This window comes from Trichechus manatus, unplaced genomic scaffold (assembly GCF_000243295.1).
Source record: "Trichechus manatus latirostris isolate Lorelei unplaced genomic scaffold, TriManLat1.0 scaffold00093, whole genome shotgun sequence".
NCBI lineage: Eukaryota > Metazoa > Chordata > Mammalia > Sirenia > Trichechidae > Trichechus > Trichechus manatus.
This window is the reverse complement of record NW_004444029.1, coordinates 6,306,782-6,320,255: the sequence shown is the minus strand read 5'-3', so window position 1 is coordinate 6,320,255 and position 13,474 is coordinate 6,306,782. Positions and strand designations below refer to the sequence as shown.

Below are 13,474 nucleotides of genomic sequence, written 5' to 3'. Positions count from 1 at the left end.
ACAATATTTGTCTTTTTGTAATTGACTTTTTTCACTTGGCATAATGCCCTCCAGATTCATCCATGTTGTGAGATGCTTTACAGATTCATCATTTTTCATTATCGTTGTGTAATATTCCATTGTGTGTATGTACCATAGTTTGTTTATCTAGTCATCTGTTGATGGACATCTAGGTTGTTTCCATCTTTTTGTTATTGTGGACAATGCTGCAATGAACATGGGCGTCCGTATGTCTATTCGTGTGATGGCTCTTATTTCTTCAGGATGTACTCCTAGGAGTGGGATTACTGGATCGTATGGTATTTTATTTCTAGCTTTCTAAGGAAGAGCCATATCGTTTTCCAAATTGGTTGTACCATTTTCCATTCCCACCAGCAGTGCATAATACTTCGAATCTCCCCACAGCCTTTCCAACATTTGTTATTTTCTGTTTTTTTGATTTGTGCCAGTAATGCCGGAGTGAGATGGTATCACATTGTGGTTTTAATTTGTATTTCTCTAATGGCTAGTGGTAGTGAGCATTTCCTCATGTGTCTGTTGGCAGCTTGAATATCTTCTTTGGTGAAGTGTTTGTTTGTTTCCTTTGCCCATTTTTTAATTGGATTATTTGCCTTTTTGTTATAGAGGTGTTGGATTTTCCTGTAGATTTTAGAGATTAGAACTTTGTTGGATTTGTAATAGACAAAACTTTTTCTCAGTCTATAGGTTCTCTTTTACTCTTTTGGTGAAGTCTTTTGATGAGCATAAGTGTTTAATTTTTAGAAGATCCCAGTTATCTAGCTTACCTTCTGGAGTTTGTACATTGTTAGTATATGGTATGTATCCTGTTAATGCCATCTATTAGGGTCTCTAGTGTTGATCTTATTTTTTCTTCTACATTCTTTATAGTTTTTGGTTTTATATTTAGGCCTTTCATGCATTTTGAATTATTTTTTGTGTATGATGTGAGGTATGAGTCCTGTTTCATTTTTTTGCAAATGGACATCCAATTTTGCCAGCACCATTTGTTAAAAAGACTATCTTTTCTGCATTTGATGGACTTTGGGCCCTTGTCAAAGATCAGGTGATTGTAGGTGGATGGATTTACATCTGGTTTCTTGATTCAGTTCCATTGGTCTATGTGTCTGTCATTTTATCAGTACCAGGCTCTTTTTGACTACTGTAGCTGTATAGTAGGTTCTGAAGTCAGGTAGTGCGAATCCTCCTACTTTATTCTTCTTCAGTAGTGCTTTATTTATCGGGGGCCTCTTCCCTTTCCATATAAAGTTAATGATTAATTTTTCCATGTCCTTAAAGAATGTTGTTGGTATTTGGATTGGGATTGCATTGCATTTGGGTAGAATTGTCGTTTTCACAATGTTGAGTCTATCTATCCACGAGCATGGCATGTTTTTCCATTTATGTAGCTTTCTTTTGGTTTCATGCAGTAGTGTTTTGTAGTTTTCTTTGTATAGGTCTTTTACATCCCAAGTTAGATTTATTCCTAAGTATTTCATTTTTTTAGGGGCTATTATAAATGGCATTGTTTTCCTGATTTCCTTTTCATCATTGTGTTGTCAATTCCAACCCCTATACCTGTGGCTGTCAGTGGTCATATAATATCCATATGCCTACAAGGAAAACCAATTAATACTATTACTCAAATTTATGCAGCAACCACTAATGCCAAAGAAGAGGAGATTGAAGATCTTTACCAACTTCTGAAGTCCAAAATTGAACAAGCATGCAATCAAGATACATTGATAATTACTGGTAATTAGAATGGGAAAGTTGGAAACAAAGGAGAAAGAAAGGTAGTTGGAACCCTTGGGCTTGGTGATAGAAAGGACACCGGAGATCACATGATAGAATTTTCCAAGCCCAAAGACTTCTTCAATGCAAATACCTTTTTCAACAACACAATCAGTGACTATACACGAGGACCTTGCTAAAAGGAATACACAGGAAACAAATGGACTACATCTGTGGAAAGAGATGATGGAAAAGCTCAATATTATCAGTCAAAATATGGAACAGACTATCAATTGCTCATATGCCACTTCAAATTAAAGCTGAAGAAAAGTAAAACAAGCCCATGAGAGCCAAATATGACCTTGAATATATTGTACCTCAACTTAGATACCATATCAAGAATAGATTGGATGTATTGAACTAATGACCGAAGACTAGACTAGTTGTGGAATGACATCAATGACATTGTCTTAGTCATCTAGTGCTGCTTCAACAGAAATACCACAAGTGGATGGCTTTTAACAATAAAAATTTATTTTCTCATAGTCTAGTAGGCTAGAAACCAAAATTCAGGGTGTCAGCTCCAGGGGAAGGCTTTCTCTCTCTGTCGGCTCTGGAGGAAAGTCCTCGTCATCATCAGTCTTCCTCCGGACTAGGAACTTCTCTGCTCAGGAACTTCGGGTCCAAAGGACGTGCTCTGCTCCCAGTGCTTCTTTCTTGGTGGTATGAGGTCCCCATTTCTCTGCTTGCTTCCCTTTCCTTTTATCTCTTGAGAGATAAAAGGTGGTGCAGGCCACACCCCAGGGAAACTCCCTTTACATTGGATCAAGGATGTGACCTGGGTAAGGGTGGTGTTACAACCCCACCCTAATCCTCTTTAACATAAAATTACAATCACAAAATGGAGGCCAACCACTCAGTTCTGAGAATCATGGCGCAGCCAAATTGATACACACATTTTTGGGGGGACATAATTCAAACTATGGCAGACATCATATATAAAAAAATCAAGAGGTCATTAAAAAGACAGGAAAGAGAGAAAAGACCAAAAGTATATCAGAAGAGACTCTGAAACTTGCTGTAGAAAGTCAAGTAGCTAAGCAGATGGAAGAAATGATGAAGTAAAAGAGATGAACAGAACATTTCTAAGGACAGCTTGAGAAGACAAAGTAAAGTACAGTAATGACATATGCAAAGACCTACAGTTAGAAAACTGAAAGGGAAGAATTGCTTGGCATTTTTCAAGCTGAAAGAACAGAAGAGAAGATTCAACCTTCAAATTGTAACATTGAATGATTCTATGGGAAAAATATTAAACAACACAGGAAGCATCAAAATAAAATGGGAGGAATACACAGATTCACTGTACCAAAAAGAAGAATATGATCAAGAACTGATGGTACTGAAGGAAGAAGTCCAAGTGCACTGAAGGCATTGGTGAAAAACAAGCCTCCAGGAACTGATGGAATACCAAACGAGATGTTTCAACAAACAAATGCAGAACTGGAAGAGATCACTTATCTATGCCAAGAAATTTGGAAGACAACAACCTGGCCAACAGACTGGAAGAGATCCATATTTGTGCCCATTCCAAAGAAATGTCATCCAATATAGTGTGGAAAATATCAAACAAATAACCTTAATATCACACACAAGCAAAATTTCGCTGAAGATCATTCAAAAATGGTTGCAGCAATACATCAACTGGGAACTGCCAGAAATTCAAGTCAGATTCAGAAGACCAGGTGGAACGAGGGATATCATTGCTGACATCAGATGGATCTTGGCTGAAAGCAGAGGATACAAAAAAGATGTTTGCCTGTTTTATTGACTGTGCAAAGGCATTTTACTGTGTGGATCATAACAAATTATGGATAACATTACCAAGAATGAGAGTTCCAGAACACTTAATTGTGCTCATGGGAAACCTGTACGGAAAACAAGAGGCAATAGTTTGAACAGAACAAGGGGATACTGCGTGGTTTAAGGACAGTAAAAGTGTGTATCACGGTTGTTTCCTTTCATCATACTTATTTAATTGGTATGCAGAGCAAATAATCTGAGAAACTGGACTATATGAAGAAGAACAGGGCATCAGGATTGGAGGAAGACCCATTAACAACCTGCGATTTGCAGATGACACAATCTTGCTAGCTGAAAGAGAAGAGGACTAGAAGCATCTCTTGATGAACATCAAAGACTACAGCCTTCTGCATGGATTAGGACTCAACATAAAAAAAATAAAAATCCTCACAACTAGGCCAATAAGCAACATCATGATAAACGGAGAAAAGATTGAAGTTGTCGAGGATTTCATTTCACTAGGATCCACGAACACCACCCATGGAAGCAGCAATCAAGAAATCAAAGGACTTATTGCATTGGGCAAATCTGTTGCAAACGACCTGTTTAAGTTTTTAAAAAATCAAAGATGTCACTTTACCGACAAATGTGCACCTGACCCAAGGCAAGGTGTTTTCGATTGCCTCATATTCATGTGAAAGCTGAACAATAAATAGGAAGTCTGAGGAAGAATTGATGCCTTTGAATTGTAGTGTTGGAGAATATTTAATACCATAGACTGCCAGAAGCATGAACAAATCTTTCTTAAAAGACATACAGCCAGAATGCTCCTTAGAAGAGAAGATGGCAAGACTGTGTCTCACACATTTTGGACATGTTATCAAGAGGGACCAGTCCCTGGAGAAAGACATCATGCTGTATACAGTAGAGGGTCAGTGAATAAGAGGAAGACCCTCAATGAGATGGATTGACACAGTGGCTGGAACAATGGGCAGAAGCATAACAACAATTGTGAAAAAGGCGCAGACCCCTACAGTGTTTCCTTCTCTTGTACATAATGACTCTAAAAGTGCGAACTGACTTGATATCACCTCACCAGAACAACACACCTGTGGTTATAGTACCGTTTGGGAATGATTTTTTGTTATGTTAATGAGGCAGTATTTGTGTAGTTGTTGTTGTTGTGAGGTGCCCTTAAGTCAGTTCCGACTCATAGCGAATCTACGTACAACAGAAAAAAACACAGTCCAGTCCTGCAACATCTTCACAATTGTTTTTATGCTTTAGCCTATTGTTGCAGCCACTGTGTCAGTCTGTCTCATCGAGAGTCTTCCTCTTCTTTGCTGACATGCTACTTTACCAAGCATGATGTCCTTCTCCAGGGACTGATCCCTCCTGATAACATGTCCAAAGTATGTGAGATGTAGTCTCCCATCCTTGCTTCTAAGGATCGTTCTTGTAGTACTTCTGCCAAGACAGACTTGTTTGTTCTTTTTTCAGTCCATGGAATATTCAATATTCTTTCCCAACACTATAATTCAAAGGTGTCAATTATTTCTGTTTTCCTTATTCATTGTCCAGCTTTCCCAGACGTATGAGGCAATTGAAAACGCCATGGATTGGTTCAGGTGCACCCTAGCACTCAAGGTGACATCTTTGCTTTTTAACAATTTAAAGAGTTCTTTTGCAGGCAGATTTGCCCAATGCAATGCATCTTTTGATTTCTCGACTGCTGCTTCCATGGGTGTTGATTCTGCATCCCAGTAAAATGAAATCCTAGACGACTTCAATCTTTTCTCCGTTTATCATGATGTTGCTTTTATTGGTCTAGTTGTGAGGGTTTTTGTTTTCATTATGTTTAGGTGTGATCCATACTGAAGGCTGTAGTCTTTGATGTTCATCAGCAAGTTCTTCAAGTCCTCTTCACTTTCCGCAAGCAAAGTTGTGTCATCTGCATATCATATTGTTAATGAGTCTTCCTCCAATCCTGATGCCCTATTCTACTTCATATTGTCCAGCTTCTTAGTTTATTTGCTCTGCATACAACTTGAATAAGTATGGTGAAAGGATACAATACTTGCCCACATGTTTCCTGACTTTAAGCCACGTAGTATCCCTTGATATGTTGGAATGTCTGCCTCTTGACCTATATACAGGTTCCTCGCGAGCACAATTCAGTGTTCTGGAACTCCCGTTCTTCCCAATAGTATCCATAATTTGTTATGGTCCACGTAGTCAAATGCCTTTGCATACTCAATAAAACACAGATAAACGCTTCCAGGTATTCTCTGCTTTCACACAGGATCCATCTGACATTAGCAATGATATCCTGATTTCCATGCCCTTTTCTGAATCTGGCTTTAACTTCTGGAAGTTACCTGTCGATATATTGCTGCAGCCACTTTTGAATGATCTTCAGGAAAATTTTACTTGTGTGTGATATTAATGATATTGTTCAATAATTTCTGCATTCAATTGGATCACCTTTCTTGGAAATAGGCATAAATACGGATCTCTGCCAGTTGGTTGGCCAGGTAGTGTCATTCAAATTTCTTGGCGCTTCTTGGGCTGCATCCATTTGTTGAAATATCTCAATTGGCATTCCATCAATTCCTGGAGCTTTGTTTTCTGACAATGTCTTCAGTGCAGCTTGGTCTTTTTCCGTCAGTACTATTGGTTCCTGATCATATGCTAGCTCCTGAAATGGTTGAACATCCACCAGTTCTTTTTGGTATAGTGACTGTGTATTCATTCCATCTTCTTTTGATGTTTTCTGCGTCACTTAATATTTTCCCCATAGAATCCTTCAATACTGCAACTCAAGGCTTGAATTTTTTCTTCAGTTCTTTCAGCTTGAGAAATGCCAAGTGTGTTCTTCCCTTTTGGTTTTCTAACTCCAGGTCTCTGCACATGTCATTATAATGCTTTACTTTGTCTTACTGAGCCACACTTTGAAATTTTCTGTTCAGCTCTATTATTTCATCATTTCTTCCTTTTGCTTTAGCTGCTCAACATTCAAGACCAATTTTCAGAGTCTCTTCTGACATGCATTTTGGTCTTTTCTTTCTTTCCTGTCTTTTTAATGTTCTCTTGCTTTCTTCCTGTATGATTCCTTGATGTCATTCCACAACTTGTCTGGTCTTTGGTCATTAGTGTTCAACCTATCAAATCTATTCTTGAGATGATCTCTAAATTCAGTGGCTCTCGTGGACTTGTTCTAATTTTTTTTTCAACTTCAGCTTGAGCTTGCATATGAGCAATTAACAGTCTGTTCCACAGTCAGCCCCTGGCCTTGTTCTGACTGATGATATTGAGCTTTTCCATTGTCCCTTTCCACAGATGTAGTCCATTTGATTTCCTGTGTATTCCATCTGGCGAGGTCCATGTATACAGTCTCTGTTTATGTTGGTAAAAAAAGGTATTTGCAATGAAGAAATAGTTGGTCTTGCAAAATTCTATCAAGTGATCTCCAGCATCGTTTCTATCACCAAGGCCATATTTTCCAACTACAGATTCTTCTTCTTTTGTTTCCAACTTTCGCATTCCAATCACCGGTAACTATCAATACATCCTGATTGCATGTTCGATCAATTTCAGACTATAGAAGCTGGTAAAAGACTTCAATTTCTTCACCTTTGTCCTTAGTGATTGGTGCCTAAATTTGAATAATAGTCATATTAACTGGTCTTCCTTGTAGGCATATGGATATTATCCTATTACTGACAGCATTGTACTTTATGATAGATCTTGAAATGTTCTTTTTGATGATGAATGCAACACCATTCTTCTTCAAGTTATCATTCCTGGCATAGTAGACCATATGATTGTCCAATTCAAAATGACCATTACCAGTCCATTTCAGCTCACTAGTGCCTAGGATATCGATCTTTATGTACTCTGTTTCATTTTTGAGGATTTCCAATTTTCAAGTTTGATTATTAATGGATGTTTGCAGCTGTCTCTTCTCATTTTGAGTTGTGACACGTCAGCAAATGAAAGTTCTGAAAGCTTGACTCCAGCCACGTCATTAAGGGAAACTCTACTTTGAGGAAGCAACTCTTCCCCAGTCATCTTGTGAGTGCCTTCCAACCAGAGAGGTTCATCTTCTGGCACTATATCAGACAACATTCTGAAGCAATTCATAAAGTTTTCACTGGCCAATTCTTTCCAGCAGTAGATGGCCAGGTTCTCCTTCCTAGTCTGTCTTAGTCTGGAAGCTCAGTTGAAATGTGTCCACCGTGGGTGACCCTGCTGGTATTTGAATACTGGTGGCATAGCTTCTAGCATCAAAGCAACACCCAAGAACCCACAGTAGGACAAACTGACAGTCGTGTGAGGGTGTAAGGTGTGTCTTAATTCAATTTCTTTTGAAATATAAAAAGAGAAAATTAAGAAATCAGAGACGGGTGAAGATAGATGCCATGCCACATGAAGATCACCAAGGAGCCAAGAAATAGAATCTGAAAAGAGAAAAGACCTTCCCTCAGAGCCAACAAAGAAAGCACGTTTGTCTAGAGATTTCACCCTAAATACAGACTTGTAGCCTCTTAAACTGTGGGAAAACAAATTTCTGTTTATTAAAGCCACCTGCTTGTGGTATTTCTGTTACAGCAGAACTACAGAACTAAGAGAGTAGATGATTAGTAAATTTATATCAATTTAACTTAATGAATGACTAAGTAATCTTCAAATTCTCTCAACATAATTTTTTAATTCTATGTGTACCTTCTTACTTACCAGCCATCTCAAGAGAACATTCATAATATCAAGCAAGGACCATTCTTGGACAGAAAGGTGGTGCATGAAGGAATGCTTTATTTAGATACTGTTTTCAGGAATGGCAGGAAGTGAGGTTACCTAGCAGGGGATGGATCATGGAGAAGTACAGGTGTCTAGTTGTCAGCGATGGTCTGCTGAATCCAGCTCACATAGTTGCAGACCTTGGTGTAGACTCCGGGTTTGCCTATCAGAGCACAGCCGTAGCCCCAGGAGACGATGCCCTGAAGCTCTCCGTTGCAGACCACAGGTCCACCAGAGTCACCCTGAGCAAAAACGAAGAGACACTCAGGACTCTCACCTGGGCCCAGATGGGAGAACGGCTCAGGACAGACCTCCCTTAGCCTGGGGCCATCTTCCCAGGCTGCCGTACTCAAGGAAGCACTTTCTCTTCTCCTAGAAATCCAACCCCCAGTCTCCATGCTCTATCTCTGTCCCTTTTCCTCCCCCACTCTAGCTCCTTTTCCTTCCACAGATGCAGTCTTGTAGAGCCAAGAAGAGTGAGGATGTGGAGATTTAATCTCACTCATCTATCCCTACTCCTTCCACAAGGGTTGCTTCCCACAATATACTCCTGCAAAATTCAACCTGGTGTACTGTTGGCCAGCCGTCTTCTTTGTATCTTTAGGGTTAATAGTTACCCTAACAAAAAAAACTATAATTCTCCCAAATCTATCCCTCAACCCTCGTTATAAGTCCCACAGTCTTATAATCCATCCTATAACTATCCTACAGCCCTCATAATCAATGCACCATGTTCCAGAAAAAGGGAAATATGATGAAACAGAGTGAGACTGAGCTGGGAGAAGAAGGAGGGCAGAGAAACAAACCTGGCAAGAGTCCTTGCCACCTGTCAGGAAGCCCACACATATCATGTTACTGGTGATCTGGCCTAGGTAGGCAAGGTGGCAGATCAAGTCAGAGAGGATGGGGGCATTCAAACACTGCAAGATGTCTGGGTAGTTTGCTGTTGGGGACAAAAGTGAAAATGGAAGGAGATTACCCCCATGATTCTTGAAATTTCCTTCCCAATATGTCCCCCCTCCACCACAAAACTCCTATTCTTTCTTTCAGATTGAAAGTGGCTTCTAGTTTAGGAGAACAAGGCTGTTGTGTAATATTCTAATCAGCAAGCTTGTCTCTGTCTCTGATGAAAGCCTCAGTGAGCACAGACCTCAAGTCTAGAAGCTTTATTCTCAAACATGTCTACACTGCAGGCAGTACCAAATCCCATAGCTTTGGTTTTGTTTACCTCCCCAGTGCCTAGTTCTCTCAGCATCACTAACTACCCTTCAGTTGAATACCTTGGCATCTTTGTCATGGTTCATTTTTGCTGTGTCTTCTGCATGGTCCCAGCAAAGAGAGCTTCCTCATTTCCATTATTATATTCTAAGACCCCATATGTCCCATAACTGTCTTCTGGCAGCCTTCTGCTGAGTGGCTGTTTGGACTTAGGGACCATCAGTCAGCCTGCCACAGCTAGGAGTCTCAGACTGAATCTTTTAGTTCCAGGGGCACTTACAGCCATTGCTTTCAGTGTTGCCCCAGCCGGAGATGAGGCACTGGGTTCGGGCAGTGGCACAGTACGTTGGTAGAGAGACTGGGGACACCCAAGAGTTGATTGTAGCGGGGGAGCTCAGTTTAATCATCATGATGTCATTATCGAAGGTGGCTGAATTGTAGTCGGGGTGGGGGATGACTTTGGTGGAGTTAATGAACTGCTCAGTGCCCTCAAAGACCTTAATGTTGTGTTCTCCCAGACGCACCTGGATTTCACTGGGTTAAAAGATTAAGTTTCCTAAGTATCCTACTTGAGGTCCCCCCACCTCCCAATCACCTCCATCATGAGCAGAAGCACAGACAGCAGCCCCTTTGAGCTTTCACTTGCATAGGTGATTGTGCACTCAAGGTAGACCTGTGGGACACAGTGAGTTGAGACTAGTCCCTAGGTAAGTGTCAACACAAGCACAAACTCACAGCCTCCATCTTGTTAGACTTGACGGGTATAGGAAGAGGATACAAATGACCCAGATAAAAAAGTAGGAGAAGAAAGGGCATTGGTTGTTGATCAGCATCGTTTTTCCTCCTCTGTCGGGTTACTGATTATTGTTAGGAGACAAGGCAGGAGTCAGAAGTGAGACGAAATATTAAGGGAAGAGAATTAGTCACGCTTATTTTTAATGTTATACTGGAAATTTCATGTACTTTATTTCCTGAACATGTCATATTTTTGTCTGAGCTATAAAGACTGGGACTACTTCCTGCTTCATGTTCCCAAGCTCTTTCTGGAAATACTTCCCCACCAACCACTCCCCCTCCACGCACCCCTAGGTCATTACTCCAGTCATTTGGGAGGACATCAAGGGAACCCTAAAGGCAGCTCTCCACGGGGAAGACCCTCCCCAACCATACAACACCTAGGGGAACAGAGGGAGCTCTTAGAAGCTGGATGCTTCACCCCGCAAGCCTGGCTGTGTAGGATTCCCTGGCTTTAGCAAAGCAGGGGATGCACAGATCTTCACACACAGGGACAAGGTATTGGCACTTACGACATGTAGCAGTGAGCTGCGGACACCACCCACTGGTCACTGATGAGGGCGCCGCCACAGAAGTGATAGCCAGAGTTCAGGGACACCTGGTAGGGGAGGGAATTCTTCGTACAGTTGTAGCCCCCAACGATCCTCTCATCATCATCAGTGGTGAAAGCAACTGACAGAGAAAGTTGGGAACGATCCGTTAGGAAGATCCTTCCTGGAATTTCTACTCCACCGTGAAGTTCTTGTAGAGTAGTAAGAAAAAAGATTTGAATGTTCTCTTGTCCCACATAACCAAGAAATGGTGGTTTTCATATAATTTGTCTGAAAGTCTTATTATTCCATATCTTTAACACGCACCCTACTTGAACCATTACGATAAAACCGAAAACCCTTTGCTGACTAATCAATTCTGACTCATAGTGACCCTTTAGGACAGAGTAGAACTGCTCCACAGAGTTTCCAAGGAGCAGCTGGTGGATTCAAACTGCCAACCTTTTGGTTTAGCAGCTAAACGCTTAACCACTGCTCCACCAGGGACCCACCATTATGATATAAGAATTTTATTTTCAAATTTTGCTTTAAATTTGGTAAATAGGTTGATATTTACATATGTACCATACACACAAACACACACACACAAGGATCAGAGACCCCTTACACCACTACCTGAAGGTATAGAGAACACTTTTTTCACAGAGCCCTGCTCAGCAGTCCTGCAAAGAGGTCTTCAATAAAGCTTTGCATTATAATGGGCTGTTTGTTTTTGGTGGTTGGTATATGATCTCCCCGTGAGATAAGGATAAGGAGGAGCTTAGACGCTACCTGAGAAAGTTTGACCCGGACAGAAAATGGAGTTTTGTACTTCTGTTCCCCAAATTTCTTGTTTTTGGCATAAAGGTTTCACAAACTCATTTTACAAAACATTATCAGGTCTCTCTCCACAGTCTTTCCTTCTATTCCAATTATCTTTACAACATTCTTCAATTAATTTAGCATTGTGAAGATTGGCACTTTAATTCATCAAAACTTTCTGCAACTCTAGAAGTCTGTGATTATTTTTATGAGCTCTACTAACCAAGTATTTTAAAATAACTTTAAGGAAGAAGTTCCCAGGTATCTAGACAGATGTACTGGAATTACGCCTACCTAAATTGGGAAAATTTAGTATTCCGTTTTCATAGTATAAAATTTAGCAATCTAAAATAGAAAAATCCATTTCTCTATTTTTTTTTCATGATTGAAAAACGTATTATTTTACACCAGGGAGAATTCACTGGCAATGATGTTATAAACACAAGCCATGGCTTTTATTCATGAGAAATAAAATGTCTCTGCCTCCTAAGATCCCTTCTATCAAGTCCTTTCAGAGAGACCTGGGCTTTGACACTAATAGACACTTCAAGGAGCACAAGATTAGTCCCCTTTACTGATGCAAATGGTTGAGCACTAGACTACTAACTGAAAGGTTAGCAGTTCAATTCCACCTAGAGGCACCTGGTGATCTACTTCCAAAAAATCAGCCACTGAAAACCCTATGGAGCACATCTACTCTGACACACACCGGTACACCATGATCAGACTTGACTCAACAGCAAATATACAAGTGTATATATATGTGTGTATATATATATATATATACACATTTTTTTTTACTAACACCCGATTGTAAGAATTGTCAAGGCAGACACTTCCTTGATGTGGACTACCATTCCTTGCCTCTTCATAGTTGTACCTGTCCTTTGAAGTTCAAAGCAAGTCATGCCTCTTTATGCTTCCTCCCTGGTCACCCCTGCTCACTGAGACCTTCCTGACCTGCAGCGCTTGTACCCAGCTAGTGAGATTTAAGTACCTATAACCTTATGTATTGTACAGTGCTGTTCCAACATGCTAGGCTTCTTGTCTACAGTAACTATGTTTAATACTCATTGTCGTCTTCCAGAGCACAAAGTTAAACATGTGATAGACACCTGTGATAGACACCTACTGATTCATTGCAAGAGACTCACCAGCAGCTCCCAATAGAGTGAGGAAGATGAACACCTTCATGGTTGCTCACTAGATCCAGGCTGGGGAATAGGATGAAGGGGTCTCCTCCAAAGCTATATATACTTCCAGACTGGTTATTAGCAACCATAGTCACGGGTCCTGGAAATGTGATATCACTGAAAACTCAAAAATCCAAATTTAGAATTCAAATCTTTGTCAGGTGGAGAATAATTCAGCATCACAGATAATCATCTGCCCTTGTCCACTTTTACAGAGTGTTATGGGAAAGGAAGTAATGAGCCCACCTGTTGGGAACTGTTCCCAACAAGTGAAAAGTAAGTTGGAGTAAGGCCATAGGACACAGTTACAGGTGTCATGATTCCCAAACAAAAGTCTTAAGTACTTGGTTCTCCTGGCTGTGAATGTCCATCTGAAGCACTGTCTCTATCCTTGCACTCTTGATGTATAATTAGTACTGGTTCTTTGACTATTTTAATACTTAGTCTTGTGGTAATTCAGGTCTTGTGTATCCATGTGAACTTGTCATTATCTATAGGAACAACTTGTTCCCCTGAGAAAAAGAAAAATTTTCTGATTGGAAAGCAAAATAGATCAAAAGTGGAGAGTAAAAAATTATAATA

At 40.2% G+C, this 13,474-nt stretch overlaps 1 protein-coding gene across 1 annotated transcript; it reads right to left on the bottom strand.

The window, feature by feature from the left end:
• Nucleotides 1–8,426: 8,426 nt before the first annotated feature.
• On the bottom strand, nucleotides 8,427–12,893 carry LOC101342773 (trypsin-like). The gene is made up of 5 exons (XM_004382373.1): nucleotides 12,854–12,893; nucleotides 10,860–11,019; nucleotides 9,833–10,086; nucleotides 9,141–9,277; nucleotides 8,427–8,576 (listed from the first exon to the last, which is right to left on the bottom strand). The coding sequence occupies exons 1-5, from the start codon at nucleotides 12,891–12,893 to the stop codon at nucleotides 8,427–8,429; spliced, it is 741 nt and encodes a 246-aa protein (XP_004382430.1).
• Between the last annotated feature and the right edge of the window lie 581 nt (nucleotides 12,894–13,474).